Below are 24298 nucleotides of genomic sequence, written 5' to 3'. Positions count from 1 at the left end.
AACACATCCCACTAAAAAAGCTCATCCTCAAGTACAGGGAACTTGTATTTAGTGTCCACTTGTGAAAAACACACTGGAAGTTTTTAATATCACATAAAATTTCCTAGAAATTGAAGTCAATTAAGAATTGATTTTTTTTCTTTCCCTCTTCTTCCCTTATCCATGAAATACCTTCCAGCCACTGCTTCAAGAGGTAAACCTACTGCAAGTCTTCACTGCAAAACAGTGATTCATCCCTACTGTACCTCGTCTTTGTGCACTGAGGAAGAAGTCCTATAGGAATATTAAAACAGTACAGGATTCTTTAGCTGGAGGTATACTACATATATCCAGAAGATAAAACAAGTTAAGGCTGTTAGGAATTTTCATTTCTGGCTCTCTGAGTTAGTCACTCAGCAGTTAGATGTTCAGTAATAGCCAAAGTCCTGCTGGCAACCTGGCTGGAACTAGTACACACAGAGCTGGCTGTTAACATCTATGAAGTCTCTACTGAGCCTATGTACTCAAAGATTTCAGACTTGACCTAGTCTGGGAAGACCCGCATGGCAAAATGACAACAGGTACTCTTCTGATGGAAAGATTTCCATGAAAGATTTCAATTGGGAGCTAATTCTTTTTCATCTGCTTGATGCTTTAAAAAATCTTTTTTCTTCCAAATTCTTTTTTCCTACCAGTACATCACACCATCATGGGCACCAAACTGATTTGGAACTCATCAATACATCTGGCACATGGAATAACAGCTCAGTGAGAAAATTTCTATGAAATAGCACATGCTGATATAAAAAAAATTGAATAAATATTTGTGCATACATACCTTCTCACCCATGATTATGGGCATCAAGTGGTCTAGTAAATTGAATTCTGCCACAGGGATTATAATTGTACACTTAAGAACAGTGAATGTTGTAAGTCGAGTGGGAATGTATTCCTCCAATGATGCTACTTCTTCAGAGCTTGGCATAGTTCTATTTCCATCCACAATATCTACAATAAGTCAAGATTACATATGTTGGACTAAAATATATAAAATGTCTCCTACAGCTGCTGTTTCAGAAATGGTTAGGGACTAGCAAAAAAATGGAAAGCTTCCCCCCCCTTTCATAGTTAATTTTATTCCACACTGGTTCTACCTAAAGCTAAATGCAATCGTAACTGGATTTTCCTTACTTTGAAAGCTGTACAGCTCTTTGTCAGAAACTCATCTTAACAGTTTACCATGGCTTGTTTCCATACATTTTTATCCCGTATAACTATTATTTCAAACTAATAAATACATACCAATAGGGATACTTTCTTCTGTAAGACTCCAAAATCAAGCTCGAATTGTCAATGAAATAAGCTCTCCTTACTCAACAAGAGGCTTGTGATTGAAACAAATGGCCTCCAAAGCGTCTGAAATTATCTCAGAGACATATCCAATACTGATGGGGATATCACGATCAATTTTATCTTTATTTTAAATTTTGCTCTTTGGTGTCATAAAATCCCCTGACAGATTTGGAGTTTAACTATTTGGAAGTTGCACCTTCAAGAACACTGAATTCGGTCCGGTTTAATTCTGTGTATTCGCATATATGCAATAGGAGCAAACCTGGCTTAGTTCTGCTGTACGGCTCATATTCATGTTCCAGCGCACAAACTATCATTTTCATTATCCGGTGTACTGCACTGCTATCCAATCGAAGATTAAGTGGACCCACAATCAGGCTTTTTGTAGACATCTCCTGAACATTTCCAAAATCTTCACTCTTTACTGAAGAAAGGTCTTGCTGATTCCCAGAAACTACAAGAAGTATTATAAATAACAACAAATTACACCAAACAACTGGACATAAATTTTTTTATCAGCTATTTTTGTTTCAAATCCTGTGATCACAGACTTATAAACATACAGAAAATACAACAATACAAACTGAACACATAAATATACCGTGACTGGTTTAACATGTTTAAACAAACATTATTCCTGTTTAATGCAGAGCAAACAGGGCAAGGTTATGCCTTGCCTCCAAGCACAGCACAACTTAGAAACCTTTCCATTAACTTTGTATCTCTCAAGCTTGGGACTCTGAAGGTGTCCAAACTTCTGTGGCCACTTAACCCCAGGTGCCAGTGACAGCCCTGCTGTTCAAAAATTTCTACAGTTTATCACAAAGATATCCATCCCAAACAATCAAGAAAAAGGTGTCCTGCAACAAAACTACAGATATGGACCCTTGAAATGCTGGCTGCTGGTACGTGAGCTATAACAGCAGTGAGAATCATACTCACTTGTATTGCCATAAACCAGACTGCAACTGAAGATAAACCTTTCCTTCCACTCACTGATGAAGTAAAGCATGGGCAGTGAAAATGAAAATTTCTTTAATCGTGCCTCAGACCATTTTTAGAAGATAAAAGGGTGGTTTAGTGTAGGCATCCAAAAGATCTATAACCTTTGTGCTCAGAATCACAGCCAGTGTACCAATTAAAGTTGAGTTACCATTTTTCTGATATAGATGTAGGGTAATGATGTAGACTGAAATCACACATTCACTGCATACAGGCTACTCATCAGCTATCACACAGCATGACTATATTTCTCTAAACTTACTTCATGGAAATTCTTCAGTTAAATTATGCAAATTTCAGAAGTTTAAGTTTTCCTGATACATATGACTTGTAAAAAAATACTCTCACCCCTCTAACATATTTAGTTTGCAGAATTTCACTCAGATTTTTTTTTCTAATAAATCATCACTTTGACAGTGTCTTCATTGCTTTGACACAAGCAGTAAAAATTAAATGTCTTGCTAAGCATTACATAAATGAACAGTCTGACAAAATAAACATCAAGATTAAATGGATTCTGAGACTGTTTAACCTATAAAAATGAAGGAGTTCTGAGATAAAATTGTAGGATGACAGTTTAATTCATTGAGTGAATGTGGATAGCGCATACTCCTTAGATAGCACATTACTTCATAATCCACCTGGTCAAAGCTGTGACAAATAGGAAAGCCAGGAAGTGCACAGCCATTGCCACCAATTTCACCTTGATTTCCATAATTTAACACGTCTGCAATTGCAGAGCTGTCCATTTGATATGTTCTCCTTGTACTCATGATCAAGTCGTGCCGCAGAAACCAAAGGCTGCGTAAGCAGTGGACTGACGTGTTCCATGATGATCCTTCTCAACAGTAATATTTTTCAAGTGATTGCCAAGCTCTTATCCAATGTGGACCTTGTACACCTACTCAAAGCAAGATACATCCCATCCCTTCCCCTCTTCACCCATCTGCCTGGAAGCAAATCAACCTATTTCCCTGCATAAATCTAATAACCTCCTGCCTTTCTGTTACAGTAACAAACTAAACACACCTGTAGAGAACTATGACCCAAAACCACAGGAAAATCTGACAATTCCAAATTCTTATTATATCACCTCCCTCACTGACACTATCTGTCTGTACTAACATAAGTGGCAAGACAAGCTCAGCTCAGCTCATCAGACTGGGCAGTGGGAGCTGCAGCTGCTGCAGACAGTTGACATACCCACTTTGTCCAAGAGATGTAGGATCTTTCAACTTCTGAGTAGCTGAGGCTTTGTGGTTAAGCAGCATGGCATGGTGTGCTTCACAACTTCAAGGCAAATCTTACTTTTAAACCAACTGGAAGAAAGCATGTTTTATTTCTGGTTGCCCAAGAGGAACCTAGTCATTTTTTACCCTCCAGGGGAACACTCCCTTTTCCCTTCCTCCTTTACTGTACTCATTCAAAACAGTCTTTTTAATGAGGGAAGTGAGCTTGCGGAAAAGGAAGGAAGGATAAGGGTTTTTTCCCTTATGTTTAAATCATGCTCTGTAAAATGTTCTTCCTTCTAAGCACTGGTGAGGAGAAAGGCCCTCAAGTAAACCAGGACTATGCCAAATTTGACACAGAGCTGGCCTAATGCTCTGCAGGCCTTTACAGGCCTATACACTCTGCAGAAGAATTAACTTTGTCCCTAAAAGCCAAGCAGAAGTTGATGGTGAGAGCATTTATAGCCTCTGCTTCCTTTGGTGTTTTGTTTACCATTTTTGAGAAGAAAAAGAAAGAAAAAAGGATGGAAAGATACTGTCTTATAAAACCTATTCAAATCTTCAGATGAAACTCAAGTTACAACCTTTTTAATAAATCCTGAAAAAGACTTTTTTTAAGAAAGACAGCATACAACCTGTTGTGAGGGTATGCTTTATTTAACATGCAATTAACAGACATTTTTGTCCTTCCAGTTCTACACGGTATCCAGTTCAGATGAACACTATCAAGAAGTGTAAAAAAACCCCATAACCTCACATAAAAAAATATTAAGGCCAAAAGCCTTTAGAAGTAATAACAGCCTACCTTTTCAAAAAGAAAAAAAAAACTCACTTGTATATATTGTATGTTTACGAATAACACTGAAGTGACAGAATTTATACAAACCACTTTCTGGAATAGCTCCATTTAATTCAGTGCAAAGAGAATGTAATATAAAACCTATTGGTTCTACAGAAGGAGGTGATCACAGGTTACTTTTGAAACTTTGCAGATGCATAAAGGAAAATAATTTCTGATCACTGAGTATTCAGCTTTCCACAAACCATATGTCTAATTCTAACTGACAAAAAAAATCATCTTAAAATGAGAGTGCTGCATAATAAACTTGCCACCAAAATAGATAGGTACACATTATAAACAAAACATAACTTCAAAAGTACACCCCATTAGGTCTGTAGGTCATGCAAATCAGTGATCAGAGAACTGATAGACTGCACAATGCTTCAGGGAAATGACTGTTTTGTATTGAAAGCAAAAAATAGAAAAATAAAGTTGGAAGGACAGGACAGGCAGAATTTCAAAATAAAACTACTGTGCATGACTATCTATCTTGTTTTCATTCAAAATACTAGAAGTGATTAATGCACTTCTATAAGTGACAGATGAAACTCCTGAGGTTAATGTTATCCAGGAGGCACTTGTGGTTTAATCAGTAATCGTATGCTTCAGAAAAGGTTAAAGGTGCAAAGAATGTGTCAAACCAAAATTGCCTTGACAGATAAAAATCTTACAATCACAGTAACTGCCTCCTATAACTTAAGTTGGGTTAGGTTTTTTTTAGGAGAAGGTGGTGTGCACTGATTGTAGCTAAAAAGAGTCAGTGTCAAAACCAGAAATAGTAAAATGTAAACTTTTACACAAATACTTCCATATAAACACCACACGTTAAAAATGTAGCAAGATTTATATTGTTTTCAAAATCTTGAGGTATTTATACCTTCATTTTAAAGAAATAAGTTACACCTATTTGTTCATGTTCTATTTAATAATTACAGTTGACTCACAATGCGGAAAAAATTAGCTAGAAAATAACTAGCAGAAAATGTCACATTTGCTTTTCTGAGGAAAAAAACTATTTGAAAATTTAAGGGTTTAAGGTCTTGATTCTAGAGCTATAACCACCATTTAAAGCATTAATTTAAAGTGATTTAACTACTCCATTCTTTTATGTAGTCTGGTAGCTGAAATTAGAGGAGTAATACTGAAGTAAAAGCACACAGCAAGGTTTGATAGGAAGCCAAGATAAAGATACATTTTGGGGGGGGGGGGGTTCCTAGTGACTGATGCAGAAAATAAAAGCCAAGGCCCTGAGAAAGCAAACTGAAAGAAACAGAAGAGAAGCTGAGGAGGGGAAAAGGTAGTCAGAAAATACCAGTAGCCTGGCCTTAAGGAGAAAAAAACAAGTGTTTCCAAGTTCAGCAATTTCTGAAAAGAGTTAGTTACAGTCAGAAAAAGATATGTCATTACATTAGTTGTGCCTTCAGAGAAACAAGACAAAATACTCCACAAAATCAATTTTCCCTCATAATCAAATAGCCTGTGCATATTCAAATTTCTCTAGCAAAATTTAAAAAGGAGATAAGGCTCACCCTTCATCTTCAACTTCTGTACATAAAAGTTCCGTGTGCAATTAAACAGTTATTTCTTTATTAAAACCAGAAGTAGATTGCAGCAGAAGCTTGACTTAATGTACATTTTCTCAGCTTCACATCACACGGTAAAGAGAAGAAAGCCTCAGGGCCAGGAAAGAACTGTTAAATTACCTAGTGTATCCCTCTAGTAGCGAAGGCAATAGCATCATTTATTTCTTTTAACAAGCTTTGCATGATCCATCCTCTAACCAAACTGGAAGTTTTTGTTTCCTACTCCTTTTATACTTCACATCCAACAAGTCCAGAAAACAAAAACATTAGGAATTGAGACTTCTCTCACATAGAGACAAAAACACACAAAAAAAACCCAGATGGGTTGGACTAGGTAGCAAGGACAGATAAACATTTGGTCACAAAATAGCAAGAAGTTCCTAAAAGATGCCCACAGAAATAGTGTTCATGATAATAAACACACAGGTGGGGAAGAAAGCATTATTTAGGCAATAAAACTGCAGAGTAGCAGCTATAGATGACAATCATCCGGGGGGGGGCGTGAATCACATTACAATTCATGATAGGAATACCTGTATAAAAATACATGCATATTACTTGCTGATAAATTAACTCCTTTGTCCTGGCTTTTATAACAGTCACAAAAGTAGATATACTTACTGCATTGAATCCACTGTATTGTCTCAGATTTAGAAAAGAATTGATAGGAATCTCAAAAATTACTTAGAATTAGCCAATATCTATGTGTGCATGGTTTAGGCTAATACTTGCTCACAAAATTTTTCAGATACGTATATTTAAAGATTAACTCTCCACACTATCTCTCATCCTTGCATTTTTCTTCATAGGAGAAAATGCCAGTCCTTTTCATCTTCTGCACCAAGTATACGATCAACTTTATTCTTCAACCAGGGTTTCTCGAAATATTCCCCCCCCCCAAAGTCAATAATGACAACAACTTGGGGGGGGGGGCGGGGGGGGGAGAAGACATCATACTTTATGAACTTCACCACTGCTACAAGAGAATTATTTTCAGTTTAGCAACTGACTATAAAAGATATCATTGTGATTACTCATGCAGGAAAACAAAAACAGGAAGAACACCAAAAATCAACAGCTAACCAAAACAGCTAACCTCAAACACATCAGTGAAGATGAAACTATTTTAACAATGAACCTCGTGGTAAATCTAAGGTAAGTTAGAGGACAGTTGGTCAATGACCAGATGGGCATGAAAAGTCTTTGTTTCTATTATTTAACAGGGTAAACAAAGAAAAAAGGTACCTTTGCCATTGGTGCTTTCCATTGTGTACAAGTAATCCATGTAGAAAGCCCCAAACCTCTGCATTCCAGCTATCTCTGTGTACGTCTCCTACCAACAAAGCAAAGCAAAGAAAACGTTGTATAAGGAAAGAATCTTGAGATTACCAACTGATAAGTTGGTATGAGAGAGATATATTCATGTTTGGATTTGTGCATCAACACACAGAAAGGCTTATCAAAACAAAGGACAGAGGTTATCCCAAAGAATTCACCTTTCTGATAGGTAATGTAACTTCTATTTGAGGCCACACAAAGGCACATCCATAATTCCAGTGGACATGCTGACTAATTCATCAATAACATCTAGTTAATTAGTACCTTTAATGGTGTAAGTATTCTTCACTTGACCTCTTGCATCCAACAGATCTACCTAATTAAATACACTGAAAACTGAAGCTCATTCATTCTGGATTTTTTTATTTAAGGAATATTATGGTTTTATCTTTAAACAGTAAGAAACTTAAGACTTTATGCCATCATTGGGATCTATACATAATATAATCTATTATTACACAGCAAGTTTGCTTCCCCTTTTGCCAAAAAAATAGGCAAATCAAAAAAATATCGAAGACAGGCAAAGGACAAAGTAAAGCTTAAAACTAAAACGGACTATGGAAAATGTTATAATATGTATAAGTACTTGTGATTTCACTACTTAATTTCTTTTTTTTTAATGGCATTCTTCAGGGTTACTCTTCTTCATCAGTAGTACTAAAAAGGTGAAAACAGTAAAATTTAAAATAAATTAGATATATTCAAATTTGTAAATGGCTTACCTGTACAATAACACAGAGCATAGATCTCCACCTATGAACACACCTGGAAGGGACCACTTTGGTGATCACATCCAGTCTTTAATAATTGCAGACAATCGGGGAATAAAGTTTTACTGCACAATTTACAACAGAGACTACTGGTGACTGAAAATTTGTCTCTATCAAAGGCAGAATTAGCAAGACTTCCTCTAAGTAGACAAATACAGCACAAGGACAGTAAAATCAACATTGCCCAAGACCTGGTTTCCAAGAGAGCACTTCCTAGTTTGAAGTCCATGAACTACTTACTGTTTTGGTTTAAAGTAGTATGAGCTGGTAAAGCTTGACCTTTTGCTAGCATTCTCTCTTATCTCTGTTTTTCTCTGCAGGTGTTCTGTAGTTAGTGCTTTTAGAAACTACGGCATTGATTCAGCTTTTAGGGCAGGAGGGGAGTTTGAGGTTTCTGTTGGACATGTTTTTGTTATTTTTTTTTTTTTTAAACACAAACAGGTTTACCTTTTTTTGGTCATCTGCAAAGTAAGATTCAGTTAAACATGACAAAGTAATGAAAATCAGTCCTCTAATAGTACACAGATCTAAACAGTCATTAGAAATCCACTAGAGAGCATTAGAAATTTTTTTTCCAAGAAAAATGTAATTCTCTGACCTTATGATGTGCTGCATCCAATATAAATTCTGCACGAATACTATTATTTTCTGGACTTCTGTAGTCAAATAGTGAATTGGTAAGGTATGTCATCCCTTTTGCACTCAAATTTTCTCCACAATTAAAGAAGTAGGCCTCCTTCATGAGGTAATAGAAAATAAGACAGAGAAAAAAAAAACACAGTCACATTAACAGAGCAGTTTCAATTGTCATAACACACTAATGACATGGTAGCATCCCTCAAGAGCACATTTCATTATGAAGACAATTAAAATAACTTCATTCAAATAATTCTGAAGTTCCTGTCCAGTCCCTCCCCATTTTCAAATTAATTAGAATGGCCTGAGCTAGTGAATATTATACAACCCATGACATAGAACATCCTAGTTTCAGTTTAACAGAAAATAACCTCAGATCATTGTTACTCCAAATTCTTCCCCATCCTCTGAACTATACACGATCTTGTCACTACATACGCCGTTTCTCTGACTGACCAATGCCTTTCAGATGCTTTATCTATCCTCTTTGTGATAAACAGTTATTTCAATGTATGACCTGCTTGCTACCTTATCACTCTTCTTCATTCATCTAGATTTTCACATGTCTTCTCCATATCCCAAACCCTCTATCCTTCTGAAATCAACACAACTTTTCCATGAGGAATTATTCTTCCAAAAAGGTTATTTATATGAGATTGATTTTTTTTCCAACCATCTATTCTCAATCACGTACAACAAAGCTGGAATGTTTATAAAAGGCACAGTCCCAAGTATAGCAGTACAGAAAGAGAACAGGTGAGGCGGTATCAACATCACCACCATTGTCACAAAAACAGAGATTTCCTTAAAATTCGTGCCCTAGAGGGTGGCAGAAAAATGAAAAAGGTCAAAAACCCAGATGTCCCTTATCAACTAACCTACAGGAAACTCATTCGCTCACCCACCCATCCCAGTATTAAAGACTTCACAGAGCACTAACATCAAGTTAACAGGTCTGTTGTTGGCTGCATTATTTGTTTTTAGTTAAACACAGATAATAGTTGTTGTTCTCCAGTACTTTAAGGCACTATTCTATCTATAGCTCAACCAAAAATCCTCATTATTGAATTTAGAAATTCATGCACCACTTCATTAAATACTTTAAGAGTGGTTCATATCAATACCTGATTGTCTTAAGCAATTGAAGCTTTGCTTCTATTTAAAACACAGAAATTAATACTGTTTTACTCCTTCACTTGATACTGCTCTCAACCTTAATGAAAAATGAAGCAATACACTCATTCAATATTTGAGCCATACTTCTATTATCTTTAACGTACAGTGTTCCCATTTCTTCACTTTCAATCTTCTATTGATTTAAGTACTTTCAAAGGTTTTCAACTGTGTTTTAATTTGTTATGCAAGGTCAAAGTATGCACAGATACATAATGATGGGGGGGTAGCGTTTTTTAGCTTCTCACTCTTAGACATTTGTCTTTCCAACTGTAAGGAATAGACACTGAGCTCTATATTCCAGTGACACATCCAAAAAACTTAAGTCACAACTGATAACAGCAGCCTTCCCAATTCTTGCTATCAAATATTTTAATAAAGCATACCAGAATTGCTTATTCAGCAAGTCAACTGATATTTCAATATACTCACTTCATCACTCCTATTCATGTTCTCTTCAAAGTCTTTAATTCCCATAATTCCTTTAAGGCACATAGCTTGACAACCAACAAAACCTATCTGGCAATCAAAGAAAAGTTCACCTTTCATAAGGACCTAGTGAGGAAAAAAAGAAAAAGTTATTTTGAAGAATTCTACTCCATGAGAAATAGAAAAGATGGAGAAAAGTGAACCAAAATATGTGTAGGTTTATATAGTAAGACTTTAATAAATAGCAAGTTAATCAAACAGGGCACTTAGAAGGAAGGGATTAATTTAGTGTCTGATCACTATAGCACTAGAAGTTTAGAGAATTTCTATCTACGTGATTATTACAATAAACACATGCAATATAGCAGAACATGAAAAAATCAGTAATGAAATAGTTTCAAAATATTTTATTGGTAACTATATACTACAGTATTTATAATGAATCAAAAAAATCCTGTCAATGGAAAATTACCTCAACTGTGGTTCCTTCTTGTTCCCAGCATATAACTTCTTTGGATTTTACTTTCTGAGGGCTGTAATAACTACTTTCAGCTTGCATTTCAGTGAGCTATGAAACAATAGGATAAACACCTTATCTAAGTCAATATTAGTATTAAAAAGCAGTAACGTCATTAATATACAGAACTGATTAAGACAAATTAAACTATGGGCCAAAATTTATTAACAAGCAGGAAACAGGTGCAGTTAAACAGCTGTAATGCATTATCCATATTAGAACTTCTCATACTCAACTTCTGGTTGAAGTATGGCATAACAAAAAGTTTTAAATACACTACAGTATTTTTAGTTTGCTTATCTAAAGAGAAAATATGTGAAAGGATGAAACAGGTACACAGCTGCATTATTAACACAGTATCAAATTAGCTTATAAATTGCTGTAAAAATCCATAAATACATTATTTATTCTCCCCAGCAAATAATTAAACAGCATGATAATATTAAGGAAACACTTTGATTACAAACATACTCATTTTTGTTTCTTGTCATGGCAATTGAGACAAACATGCATTTATATTTCTTGCATGATTTTGATATACAAATTTAAAGTGCTAGAACACACACTCAGGTTAAAAAGCATATAACCTGCAGCTAAGAAAAAGGAGAAAAGAGGCACAAAATAATGAAGGTGTTATGTTTCACATTAAAAAAATACTTAAGTTTATGGTGAGCAGCTTAAATAGTTCAAATTCTAATTTTTATATAAAAATATCCACAAGCTCTCATTATTTTCAAGAGCAGATACACATGGATGTTGTTTTAAATTAAAATTTTTTAATCCAAATGTCCAAGAAAATTGGATGAAAAAAATTACCGATCACCCTTCAGCTGTGTGCAATTACGATAGAGGAAAAGCAATTAATTGATTAAAAGAACTCAGACATTACAAGAATCATTTTCACCATTATTAGAAAACGCTACATTTAATTTAGCATGATTTTAACTGGAATGATATCAACTGTTCAGAATGCTAATGCAGAAACTTGACCTTATTTTTTAACCAAAATATGAACCACAAATTAATTCCATACATTCTTTGTATGCAAGCAGAACAATGAATTCTGTTTTCCTCCTAACTGTCACCATATTAGTATCATATATCACTTCACATTTAAAATTTATAGAATGTAAGATGTTATATTTTAAGTAGTTTTTATCACTTCCTAATATAAAATGCATAAACTTGTCAATGAAACTTTAGGAAAACCCAATCCAGCAAATCATGTTTAAAAAAAGAAGTTCATATTATTTTTAATGAGTTTTCTCATGTGAGGAAAGAGCACACAAAATTACTACTGTATGACAAAGCACAAAAGAAAGATGCAGAGCCATGATAAATGAGAAATTTGAGTTTTGGTGGTTTGTTTAGGTTGGGTTTTTTTAAGTGGTGTCCCAGGGATATAAAGGAGGAAGAAAAGGTTTTCCATGATGGTTTTGTTGTGGGGTTTGTTGGGTGTGTTTTTTTTTTTTTTGGGGGGGGGGGGGGATTTTGTTTGTTTGTTTGTTTTAAAATGAAGGCTGAAGCAGATTGACACAAAAGAACATAACTGAATGTTTGTTGATGTCCTCAAATTTTGCAGCCAAATTTGCCAGGAGACTAAAGGCTTAAAACATGAAGCTCCCCACAGAATGCTTGCATACTCCCAAAGTCACTTGTCTCATCCTTTCTGACAGTTGCTGAGCAGCTAAATGCTCTGCTACAACACCAAACAAAAATAGCTAAGACAGAGTTGCCATGAAGCTCCTCAAAACACTCTCTTGTGCCCAGATGACAAGCCAAATGGGTAGAAAAGGGATAGGGAGCTTCTGATGGTATTGAGTGTATAATCAGGCACGTAAACATTATAAGAGGGTTATGGAAGTCCTGCAGTTCATCTGAAAGGCTCAAAGTCATTAAAGTCAACCTGAAGTTATTCTGCTGTTCATAGAAATAGTATTATTTCCTGTTCTGAAAAGTTCTGGCCTTGATTTAATATATGTTTAATTGTAAAAGCAAGAGCCACTTTCTATTATAGTTATGCACACAGAATTCCTTCCACATAGTTTGACACATGTTAAAAGTATTTTGCTAATTTAGAACCTTAATTTTTAATTTCTGTCAGTACATCTCAATATCTTATTCAGACTCCCCATATTCCCTTCTGCAAGCTTAAAAAAGGAATAGAGGAAGCCCAGCAACGATTCTGAGATTTGTTTACAGAAAATACTCAAATCTTTCTCTACACACCATTCAAATCCAACCCATGGAAAATAATTTCAATGTTATCAGTTTAAATTCATATTTGCACATATTATAGTTTAAAAAAAGAAAAAAGTATTCCTTCAATTCACAAGCTATATGAAGCTAAAGCTTTTTTATAAAGAAATATATTTATATAAACATTAGATAGAATACTGCAGTAAACATTCATAGAAAGCCTTTTAAGCTTTTTCTCCGATCAAAAATTATTAATCTAAGTAAATTAAGTCGTTTCCCCTTTAAGATTAAAATGTTTGCACTCAGCTTCTAGCTCAAATGGCAAAAACACCTCACATTGCAATTAACAGTACATTATGATGCAAGAGGAACTTTCAACATTCACATTTTTTGCTATTCATTAATGTAATATTCCTTGTGTTGAGTCAAACGGTATACAAGCATGCAGATAGTCTTTACACACTTTCTCAACAAGCCAAATAAATCCTATATGACACAGAGAAATGCTTACCTTAAAAGTCACTGTTGCCTTTGTACAGTAAAACCCAATTGAAATAATAGGATCCTTGAGGGATTGAGATTTCTGCGGATGTAGCATTGTTCCATCATCAATTCCACTAGAATCATTCTCTTCATCATCATAACTCACAATAGCAGGAACAAAAGACCAAGCCCAAGAAACCCATCCCTGTTGCTGGTCATCGTCATGATGCAAATAAGGATCTTGATTAATATACTGTGTAGGATATTGCATTACTGAGCTTGTTTCATCTTCTGCACCTTTTAAAACAAACACCAAGTCAAATTTCAAATCACCCATGCTTGAAAATTCATTTATTATACTCAAAATTATAGTATGTGAAATTTATCTAGGACAGTATTCCACATATCATTCACTGATATTTTGTTTATAATGATAGAAAATAAGTAGAAGTCTTAGACTTCTGAATATAAGTTTCAAAACATTTGATTCATTAACATTTTCCTCCAAAAAAAAAAAATTAAGGTTCTTCACAATAGTTTTATTATTGTACATTTGCAGTAAGACCAGAATTTGTCATCTATATTCAAGATTCCTTCCATTAAAGCCTTTCTGAAGTTGCAAATTAAACCCTACTAAATAATGATATATTAAAAACTTGTAGTTTTAAATTTTACAACAAAATAAAAAAGGACTTCAGTTCCCAAAGCCGTAATAAGGAAAATGTAAACACAGCACAGATCCAAAAATTAAGGTTGAAAACCCCCTTTGTTAAAAGTCAGCTTTTCAAGCATTCAAAGATACAGGTTTATCTATGCTCAAAAAAGCTGGTACGCCACTTCTGAGTCAAAAAAACAAAACTGGTCTTCCATGAAAAAAATATTAGAGACCATACAGAACAAAATAAGGATTTCCCAAAAGATATGAGTCTAAGATTCACGATCCAAATGGGTAACACTGTGCATGTACAAACAGCACAATTAACTTCACCTATCTGGCTTCACCACCACTCTTATGGGACTCCCGAGGGGTATTAACTACTTCAGAATTACCATAGGTAGTACAGTATGCAGCACTGTTCCCATACGGGAACAATATTGAATGTATTATTTAACTGAGAACAGAAATAGGCATATCCCATTCCTATTTACTTATTTTTAAACTCAGAGATCCCATTCGTCCAAGTTTTAGACCTTTTAGTCTTTTGTCTAATTAGTCTTTAATCTTTTAGTTTAATTATTTATACACTTGCACAATGGGAGAAAGCATAAGAAAAAACAATCATGAGAATTCTCTGCACATGCTTAAAGGTGAAGACATCTCCTCCCACAAGGGCAATGCGAGCTTCCTGCCTGCTCCCTTTACAAAACAGCGTCAGAGATCAGATTTCAATCCAAATGTAAATCTTGAAACACAAGAAATACAGAAGAGGTGCATATAAAGTCTTGGAAATTGCCAAGAGGCAGAACTATCAGAGGTAGAAGGAAAAAGAATTGATATGGAGCATGACTTGAGTAGTTTAGCCTAGACTGTTGTTGGCAAGCACAGAAGAAATGGTGGAAGGTCTGCCAAAAGAGAAAAAAGTGTGGAGGTGTAGGACCTGGGTCATGCATAACATTTGGTCTACACAGCCATAAAATTCAGCCATCATTCAGCATACTTCTTGCTGCAGTATGTGCACACACAAAATCAGTAAAAGATGCCAAGTAATAGTTCGGTTTATAATATTTGTTAGTATTTTGGAAGCCATTAAAATAACATCTTTTTTTAACATCTTTGTCAGCGACATGGACACTAGGATTGAGTGCACCCTCCACAAGTTTGCCAACGACACCAAGCTGTGTGGTGCGGTCAAACATGCTGGAGGGAAGGGATGCCATCCAGAGGGACCTTGACAGGCTTGAGAGGTGGGCCTGTGCAAACCTCATGAAGTTCAACAAGGCCAAGTGCAAGGTCCTGCACATGAGTCGGGGCAATCCCAAGCCAAGTACAGGCTGGGCGATGAGTGGATTGAGGTCAGCCCTGCAGAGAAGGACTTAGGCATATTAGTGAATGAAAAACTGAACATGAGCCAGCAATGTGTGCTTGCAGCCCAGAAAGCCAACCGTATCCTGGGCTGCATCAAAAGAAGCATGACCAGCAGGTCGAGGGAGGTGATTCTCCCCCTCCACTCCACTTTCGTGAGACCCCACCTGGAGGTCTCCAGCTCGAGCTGGAGTCCAGAGGATCCGCTCGAGCGGGTCCAGAGGAGGGCCAGGAAGATGATCAGGGGGCTGGTGAACCTCTCCTTCAAAGACAGCCTGAGAGAGTTGGGGTTGTTCAGCCTGGAGAAGAGAAAGCTCCAGGGAAGCCTTATAGCAGCCTTCCAGTACCTAAAGGGGGTCTACAGGAAAGTCTGAGAGAGACTTTTTACAGGGGCATGTAGTTGTCGTGGTTTAACCCCAGCCAGCAACACATGCAAGCACCACACAGCCGCTCACTCACTCTCCCCCACCCAGTGGGATGGGGGAGAAAATTGGGAAAAGTAGTAAAATTGGTGGGTTGAGATAAGAATGGTTTAATAGAACAGAAAAGAAGAAACTAATAATGATAATGATAACACTAATAAAATGACAACAGTAATGATAAAAGGATTGGAATGTACAAATGATGCACAGTGCAATTGCTCACCATCCACTGATCGACACCAAGCTACTCCCCAAGCAGCGATCCCCTCAACCCCACTCCCCCAGTTTCTATACTAGATGTGACATCACATGGTATGGAATACCTTGTTGGCCAGTTTGGGTCAGCTGCCCTGGCTCTGTCCTGTGCCAACTTCTTGTGCCTCTCCAGCTTTCTCACTAGCTGGGCATGAGAAGCTGAAAAAATCCTTGACTTTAGACTAAACATTACTTAGCAACAACTGAAGACATCAGCGTGTTATCAACATTCTTGGCATACTGAACTCAAAACATAGCACCATACCAGCTACTAGGAAGACAACTCTATCCCAGCTGAAACCAGGACAGTAGTGCCATAGGACAAGGGGTAATGGCTTTAAATTGAAAGAGGGTAGACTGAAATTAGGTGTAAGGAAGAAGTTCTTTACTGTAAGGGTGGTGAGGCACTAGAACAGGTTGCCCAGAGAAGTTGTGGGTGCCCCTTCCCTGGAAGTGTTCAAGGCCAGGCTGGATGGGGCTTTGAGCAACCTGGTCTAGTGGAAGGTGTCCCCGCCCATGGCAGGGGGGTTGGAACTAGAGGATCTTTAAGGTCCCTTTCAACCCAAAACATTCTATGACCTATGATTCTGTAAGACAGAAGAGCAGCTAGACTAAAAAGGGTGATATCTATATACTGTGAGACAGAAGATGGAAAAACAGGAAGATAGACGTATCTTCTGTCACTAAATTAAAACTACTACAACCATTATGTAATCAACAGTCAAACTTTGGAACAAATGCACACAAGCCTAGTAAGCAACCCACAACATCCTCTAAACCCTTCAAAGCATAAATACAATGTCAATTCCTTTAAAACAAGTAATGCATGAAGGGGAGTATGTACTTTGGAAACACAAAGCCTCTTTGGTTTTAACTCACTATGCTAACCACTGCATCAACTGCAAAAAAATAGGATAGTGAAATATAATGATAAAATCCCAATGTTTTACATACATGAGTTTGTTAAAGGACAAAAATGCTCCTACTCATCAGGTTTTTAAATCCACTCTTGCTAAGCCACCTGTAGCGAGATCACACTGGAACAATCAGGCTTCATAGCATAGGGCAGCGATTCAAGTTAAGAAATACATTTTACATAAATTACAAGATTGCAGTGTGACTGCATCTCACTGTTTTCATGTTTAAATCAAGTTTGACCTTCAGAAATGCACTATCCTTTCTTTTAAGGGAATTGAGATACTTATCTCTAAGACTCTGGAAACTGGTATCTCTGACCATAAGTCTGGAATTAACCCAGTAGAAAATTACACTCTATTTATTTTTCTGCCTGTATTAGTTTTCAGCCAGGTAACACTGTGCCAGCTTAGCCTGTGGCTACATAAATACAAGTGCTGGCACTATGGGAAGAGGGAGGGAATGCATCACCATCCCTGCTAGCAATAGCATAAGTTATCAGCTGGTTGAATCAACCATGAAACTGCATAAATGAAACTTGCTAAGTACTTCAAGAAGACAGCTGTAGAAATTCATTCTTGTATCACTAAATAATGTAGATATTAAAATTTATTTCCTCACCCGTATTTTACCTGCTATAAGCTAAAGAAGCTACTGCAAACTCACAGCTAGGAAGACATTATGATTAATTAAAAATACAAAACTTATGGACTAAATCATGTTTAAAAAAAAAAAGAGAGAAATTTGTAAGGAACAAGAGTTATCTGGCTGATAACTCTTGAGTTTTAGTGCCAACCTTGAGAATGCAATAGCTCTTAAATTTGTCCTTGCAGCATAAACTGTCCTTGGAGTATCTCAAATGTACTAACACACATGCTTTCAGAGTAATAAATATTTTCTGTATGGCTTTCCTTTGCACATATTTATTATACAAGTAATGCACAGAAATGACTAACATACAGAAAAAAAAAGTAAGTTCAATGTTTGTAAAAGTTCCCCCCAATATGATTATACTATTCAGTGGCTGTGTTGCCAAACTGAATTTTATTCAAAAGGTGATGTTCATTTTGGATCTATACCACAGAAAGACAATAAATTGACTGCCTCATACCATGCTAGTAGCTTAAATTTGTTATGTTTAGTTTTACTTCACAGTATGTGTTAAAAAATAGTGGCTCATGATCTATTATACATGCATTACGCTAGCACAGCAATATCGATGAAGGAGACTGCACATAAACTGGAAATGATACCAACACCAGCAGAAACCAAAATCCTATGTTCCAAACTCTAGTTTGAAAGGTATTCCACATCTCCTTTTAAAAGCAAACGTACCACCAACACTGAAAATCTGATGGCATCATAACTGTAGCATGAATACAATATTACAACAAAGTCGCACACTCAAGTAACAGTACTTTTACACATCTAAGAGGTATCACACTTATTTTGTACAAGACAACCCACTACAGTGATTCAGGTAGCCAGGAATCGGTACTGCAAAATAGTAAGACTTAAAGTTTTTTTTCTTATTTCTGCATCAAGAATCTCATCTTCCTTAAACTCAAACCTCTAGATCCTACTAGACCAGAATACGCTCCCACCTTGCAGACAAATGTAAATCAAGGGAAGAAATCATAAGTCCCTTTTCCTGCTGAGTTGCAGAGTCCACTGGATATGGAATGTGACTGTAACACACAAAAGCTTCAGGTTCAATTCTAGAGAATCCACTTTTTCATGGTACCTACCTCCATCTATTAAATTAACTTCCCCAAGCTTCTACTCCTAGTCTATTTGTCCTGTCTTACTGTAAACTGACACTACCCTAGTGAAGAAGTGATGGAAAAGGAGGGAAAGAATGAATCGCCTTCCAAATTTAAGAAAATTCCAAATAAAGAACGATGCCACAACAATTGTAAAGTGCTGAAATAACACCAATAATTAAACTGCTCCCCATGATATTACTTGGGGTTGCTAATCAATTATTTTAAAATTTCAATTATTTAGACTATCCCAACCTCAATAAAATTAGGAGCAGATGTATAAGTTAGTTAAGGGTGAGCTACAAAACAAGTGGCAGTGATTTTAAAACACTAGAACACTAGGACAAGAGGTAGGAGATCTATTTTCTATTTTAATGGAAAAGGAGACTAAATAATGTGAAATATCACAACAAAAGGGCAAGTGCCTCTGGGTTGAGGTACAAATCACAGGACAATTAATCTCAAAGTGATATGTAAATGCAGATGCCCAATAGGGACCGGAAGGTGTTAGATGTCTAACAAAGCCAATCCAAAGTGTTTTTGTTTCGTATCTTGCATACAAGTTCAAGCAGATCAATTGGAAATACACTTTGCTCACTGGAAGCATTAAAAAAATTGCTTGCATTCTGCCGTCTCCATTAAGCCACTTTTAAAATCAGCAGCAGCAGGACTGGCCTGATATTTAAGCTTTTATGTAATAAGTAAAAACAAAAGGTCAACCTGTGACTCACACCTTTCAAAGATTTAATCAGATTTTTTGGGGTCCCTACTTAAGAAGGAGTATTAATGGTTTTCAAGAAAAAAAGAAAATGGCCAGACAACATAAAATAGATGTTTAAAAGGCATTCATAAAAACCTAGTTCTCCACAAAAAGGTTATAGTTCCTAAAACAATAAAAATATTTAATATAAACAAATTTAATCTCCCCAATTTAGGAACTTTATAATTTGTGAAGATTTAATCTTTACTAATTTTTTTAATTTGCTACTCATTTTGACGGCTGCTCATTTAACTGATGTTAACAGATGTAAGCAGTTCTATACGCCTAAACATGTATTCCAAAGTAATGAAATCTGGCCATCTCCACACAACAAGCTTGATACCCATCCTCAGGCATATGGGATCCCAGCAACCAGTTACAATGCACTATTATAGATGCCTACAACAAAGTTACTGTCATGACGGCTGTTAGACAGCTGCACAATGCACTGACCCCACAAGCCTCATTCTGCAGGTGTCTGTCTATGCTGCATCTTTACAGTCTGCTGAAATACTAATTGCAAGTATACCTACTGTTCCTTGGGAGGATACCAAAGTATATAGGCAAGTAAGAAGTTACAATAATGGAACTAGATGACGGGGGGGGGGGGGGGAAGACTGTGAGGTTTACTCTACAGGTCATTTACCCCACAAAACATATGAAGAGCTGAAATAATATTATGTACCCCGGTACAAAGGTCATATATATAACTCCATCTCTTTAACCCTCAAAAGAAGAGAGATAAAAAGTGCAGGGACGAGAAAAATACACAGGAAAGTGTAATTTGGCACACACAGCCTTTTGTCCTGACATCATTTCAGTTCAACTGGGGATCATTTTCTCCACTGTTTAGGAATAACTCTCCTGTACCCAAACTCTTTAACACAGTGCACAGCTGCTTCTCCTCAATCAAGCATGGATAAATAAATCCATTTCAGTTCTCCCATTTTTATCCTAATAGAATATTGCAGAGTCAATTCCTTCAACAGCTAATGCTCACCTAGAATTTCTTGCTGTCACAAAGTATTTGCACCTGGTTTTCTCAGTAAACTCAAACCTCGTATTCAGCCCAAAGTAGGCAATATATTAAACTCATTCTCTTGATCTGCTTTTTGTTCTATTGGTATCCCCAAAAAATTCCCCACACTACTGTTCTTATCACCAAGTTTTCTATAAGGACCACTTCAGCCCATTAAAAATTTGAGTTTTATAGGATCTATGCAACATTTTATTCTGTTTAGTGTTGTAAAAGTGTTAACTCCTCATGTTCACAAAGGCCTTCTTTATTTTCATTTAGGTTTTTTGAGAGTAAAGATCACGACAGGGTCAGTGTGCTTTACAAATATTAGAAAATGTCACAATATTCCTTTGGGATGGAAAGGTACTGTTATTATTGCCATTTTACACCTGGGAAACATGCTTCATATGCTGGAATTACAGCTGCCATGGATTTCATTTCATGAATGAAAAAAAAAAAACAAAACTTTCATAATACAGAATCACAAGGCAATTATTCAGAGGAGGCAACACCATGAACTGTTAAAACCACTTTCAGAAGTTCAGTAGCTCATACTGCTCATGATTCCAGCTTCTCACATCTGTCCCAAGCTTCTTGCTCAGCATCTTCTAACATCATCGTGCAGACCCATCTCAGCTGTCTGCCTGCCTGCCCTGCGCCCCTCCCTCAGCAGTGCAACTTTTCATTTCTAGTCCACTGCTTTTATGTTTTTGCCAAGGGAGTGCTAGACTTCCTCTGCTTGAGCTTTTTCTGTCCTTCAGACCTCTCAGATCATTCTTTACTTAACCAGCTCTAGTATTTCAGCCTTAGATCATCAACCTCAGCAACTCCATCCAACTAAATTCCAGCTCTCCCTTGTATCCTGGCTTCTTGTCTCCTTTCAGGTCTATATTGTTTCCATTTCCTGTTACATTGGCCAATTTTTTCCACCACAAACCAAAAGCTTATTCTCAAGTCCCAGCCTGCTACAACTACAACTGCTGGCTCTGCCATGGGCTCATATCCACACCCTCCTCCCTTTTGTATCTCTCAGCCCTGAAATACATCCATTTCCTCCTCTGCACTACCAGTACAGTCAGACATACAAGCCCACAATTCAGGCAGCCCTCAATCCCTCAGAAGCAAAAGCCCTGTCCAGCCCTGAGCAGCAGCACGGTCCAGCACACATGCAGTACTAAGTGAATTTACATACCAAACTAAAGCGAGTTTCTACCTGTATTTCTGACCTGTAGTTTTAGCTGTATATTTTGAACGCTTTCAGCTTAACATAATTTGAGCAGACTTTACTCGGGCAGCAAAATATGTTCATGACACAGGCTACCCTGCTGCCAAATCTCAAGGTCTTGGTCTTACGTTTGGTTATACAAGAACAAACAAACTGCTGCTGGAATACTCTTAGACATGGATAGGTGACTGATTTTATTATGTCAACAACAACATAACAAAAATAAGCTCCATCCAAAAGACTAAGAATTAGTGATAACTGAACACAGTAAATTCTTCAAACTGAAAGGGTGGGTACTGCTTACTAATAAACACTGGGTTAAACTGTTTAATGAATCTTCAGAACCCTTTCAAAGAGTTATAAAAATATAATCTATAAAGGAGGTCTGTACATTATTAAACCATAAAGAATTTAGGCACAATTCCAGTGAAATTAGTCTTGGATTTCATGAAGCGTTACTCTTGGAAAAAAATGTGGCTAATATAGCTCAGCAGATAATACATGCCATTTATTATTGTACTTCATTACATATTTTTTCTGAAAATGGTAGCACATTTGAGGTTTCCTCAGAAAAGTTCACATCTGTGATTGGAAATTTGGATGACAAATGCACCATGAAGTGCTAAGAAAGTGGGTTTTGTTTCCTTCTCAGACACAGATATAATATGAAGTCAGAAGAAAAAAAAAGTAAACTCACAAACTGATGGTATGGGTAACCTGGTTAATGTCAATTTGGCACTCCTGCTTAAGTGCACTGAACAAGAGGAAAAAAATCATTAGCTATTTAAAAGTTTTATTTATGTGTGTGTACGTGCATGTGCACATATGTGTGTATATATGCCTACATACATACTAAACTCTATGCAGGAAACAAGCATAAATGGTATGAAGGGAAACAGCTGGTAACAGTTTTAAGCCTGTATGTGACAAAGTATTTTGCAGTGAAGATAGAAATGGACTTCTAGAACTGCTTCTATGGCTCTGGCTTGGCCACCCAACAATTGCCATCTGTTTTGTGTTCTGAAGGAGATAGTTCTGTCAAACAGATATGACCATATAATTAAGTGCAATGACAATGTTTCAGCACAGCATAGTTGAACAAAAGCTGCATAGGAAATTACAGATTTCCCCCTTGGTAGTTCTTGTCATTGCAACCTTAGTCTAATTTCTAACCCTTCTGACCCTTCTGACAACTCTTGTGTACATCAGTGTGAAGTTACATGATATTATCTCTTTTTTAGATGGCTACTTTATGAAAAACTAGGAAGTCACATTCACAGTTGTTCAAAAAAAGACTGTGAATGAGATTTACAGATAGCAATTGCTATTCCTTCCTAAGGACATACATTAGAACTAAGGATGACAAGAGATGTGTTGCCAAAGATTTACTCATATTTGGACATAAGGATCTCAAATTCCATTCCAGATGCAAAAAAGACTGAGTACTTGTAGGCAGATGCCTTTTGTTTTAACCTTAGTCTTCTCTTAAACTATATTTCTGTTCCGCTACCCATCTCAGACCCTAACCAAAAGAAGCCAAACAAACAAAACCTGCATACCCCTCCTGACTTCCATCCTCTTCTACAGTTACAGCTGTTCATCCCAGTCTTCTCATTACCAAGCTAATCTTTGTCTCCAATCTTTAGATCTTTTCATTTGTAACACACTGCCTACCAGTCCCAGCTGTTCTCATATTGACTGGTATGATTTCTCTATTCTTTCAATGTCTTTCCTATATTCAAATGGTCCTACTTGCCATAGTAGCTCCAGGAATCCAGCCACAAAGTTCAAGCAACTCTAAATACATCAAAATTCTCTATGGCATGAAAACTTGGCCAAATTTGGGTGAACTTTGATGGGAACAAAAAAAGATATTCATGGTACAAAGATAACCCTCTGTCTGAAAGCAAGGGTAATGCAACTCTTCATAGAAAAGTTCTTCACCCTTTCTCCTGCAAATAGTACAATCAAAACATTGGTTAGATGCAAGGAGTTCTTCAAATGCACACTAATGATTTTTCTAAAAACTAGGCTTTTTAAGTTTCAGGAGAAAGTTAAGTTAATATTTTTAGAATATTAATCAAGTACTTCTAATCGTATGTCTTGTGTAACAAACTCCACATTTCTTCTAAGGCAAATAGTTTCTAGTGCAGAAAACTATTTGAGCTTTAGAGAAAATACAAGACAACTATTTACAGACATCTTATTTATTTGCTCCACATAGCAGAAGCACAACAGAGAAATCTACATCTGGCATGACAGTGAAACGGTTATCTGTGCCAACCAACACTGAAGGCTATATTTTGGCAAAAAAGTTTCCACTGCTGTCATTTTTCTAATAATGTATTTATTTCTCTGAAACCAGAGAAGGCAGCAATACAGGAT

At 36.5% G+C, this 24298-nt stretch overlaps 1 protein-coding gene across 16 annotated transcripts in view; it reads right to left on the bottom strand.

Moving 5' to 3' along the window:
* The window catches only part of VPS13B (vacuolar protein sorting 13 homolog B), a 488999-nt gene that overhangs the window by 403689 nt on the left and 61012 nt on the right, over positions 1 to 24298 (bottom strand). For 14 of the 16 annotated variants that reach the window (XR_012649869.1, XR_012649870.1, XR_012649871.1 and 11 more), the window contains 7 exons: positions 13561 to 13829; positions 10806 to 10901; positions 10337 to 10459; positions 8694 to 8831; positions 7233 to 7320; positions 1595 to 1786; positions 818 to 987 (listed from right to left, as the gene is read on the bottom strand). Coding sequence is in view for 13 of the 16 variants with exons in the window: in XM_075023675.1 (XP_074879776.1) it covers positions 818 to 987; positions 1595 to 1786; positions 7233 to 7320; positions 8694 to 8831; positions 10337 to 10459; positions 10806 to 10901; positions 13561 to 13829 (1076 nt within the window). In the remaining 3 variants the exon portion in view is untranslated. Of the gene's footprint in view, positions 1 to 817; positions 988 to 1594; positions 1787 to 5660; positions 6521 to 7232; positions 7321 to 8693; positions 8832 to 10336; positions 10460 to 10805; positions 10902 to 13560; positions 13830 to 24298 lie in introns of those variants that run through there. The other 2 variants (XM_075023677.1, XM_075023688.1) reach the window with 2 other exon arrangements.

The sequence above is a fragment of the Buteo buteo genome, chromosome 3 (genome assembly GCF_964188355.1).
Source record: "Buteo buteo chromosome 3, bButBut1.hap1.1, whole genome shotgun sequence".
Lineage (NCBI taxonomy): Eukaryota > Metazoa > Chordata > Aves > Accipitriformes > Accipitridae > Buteo > Buteo buteo.
Note: the sequence above shows the minus strand (reverse complement) of the source record. Positions and strands in the feature narration are given on the sequence as shown.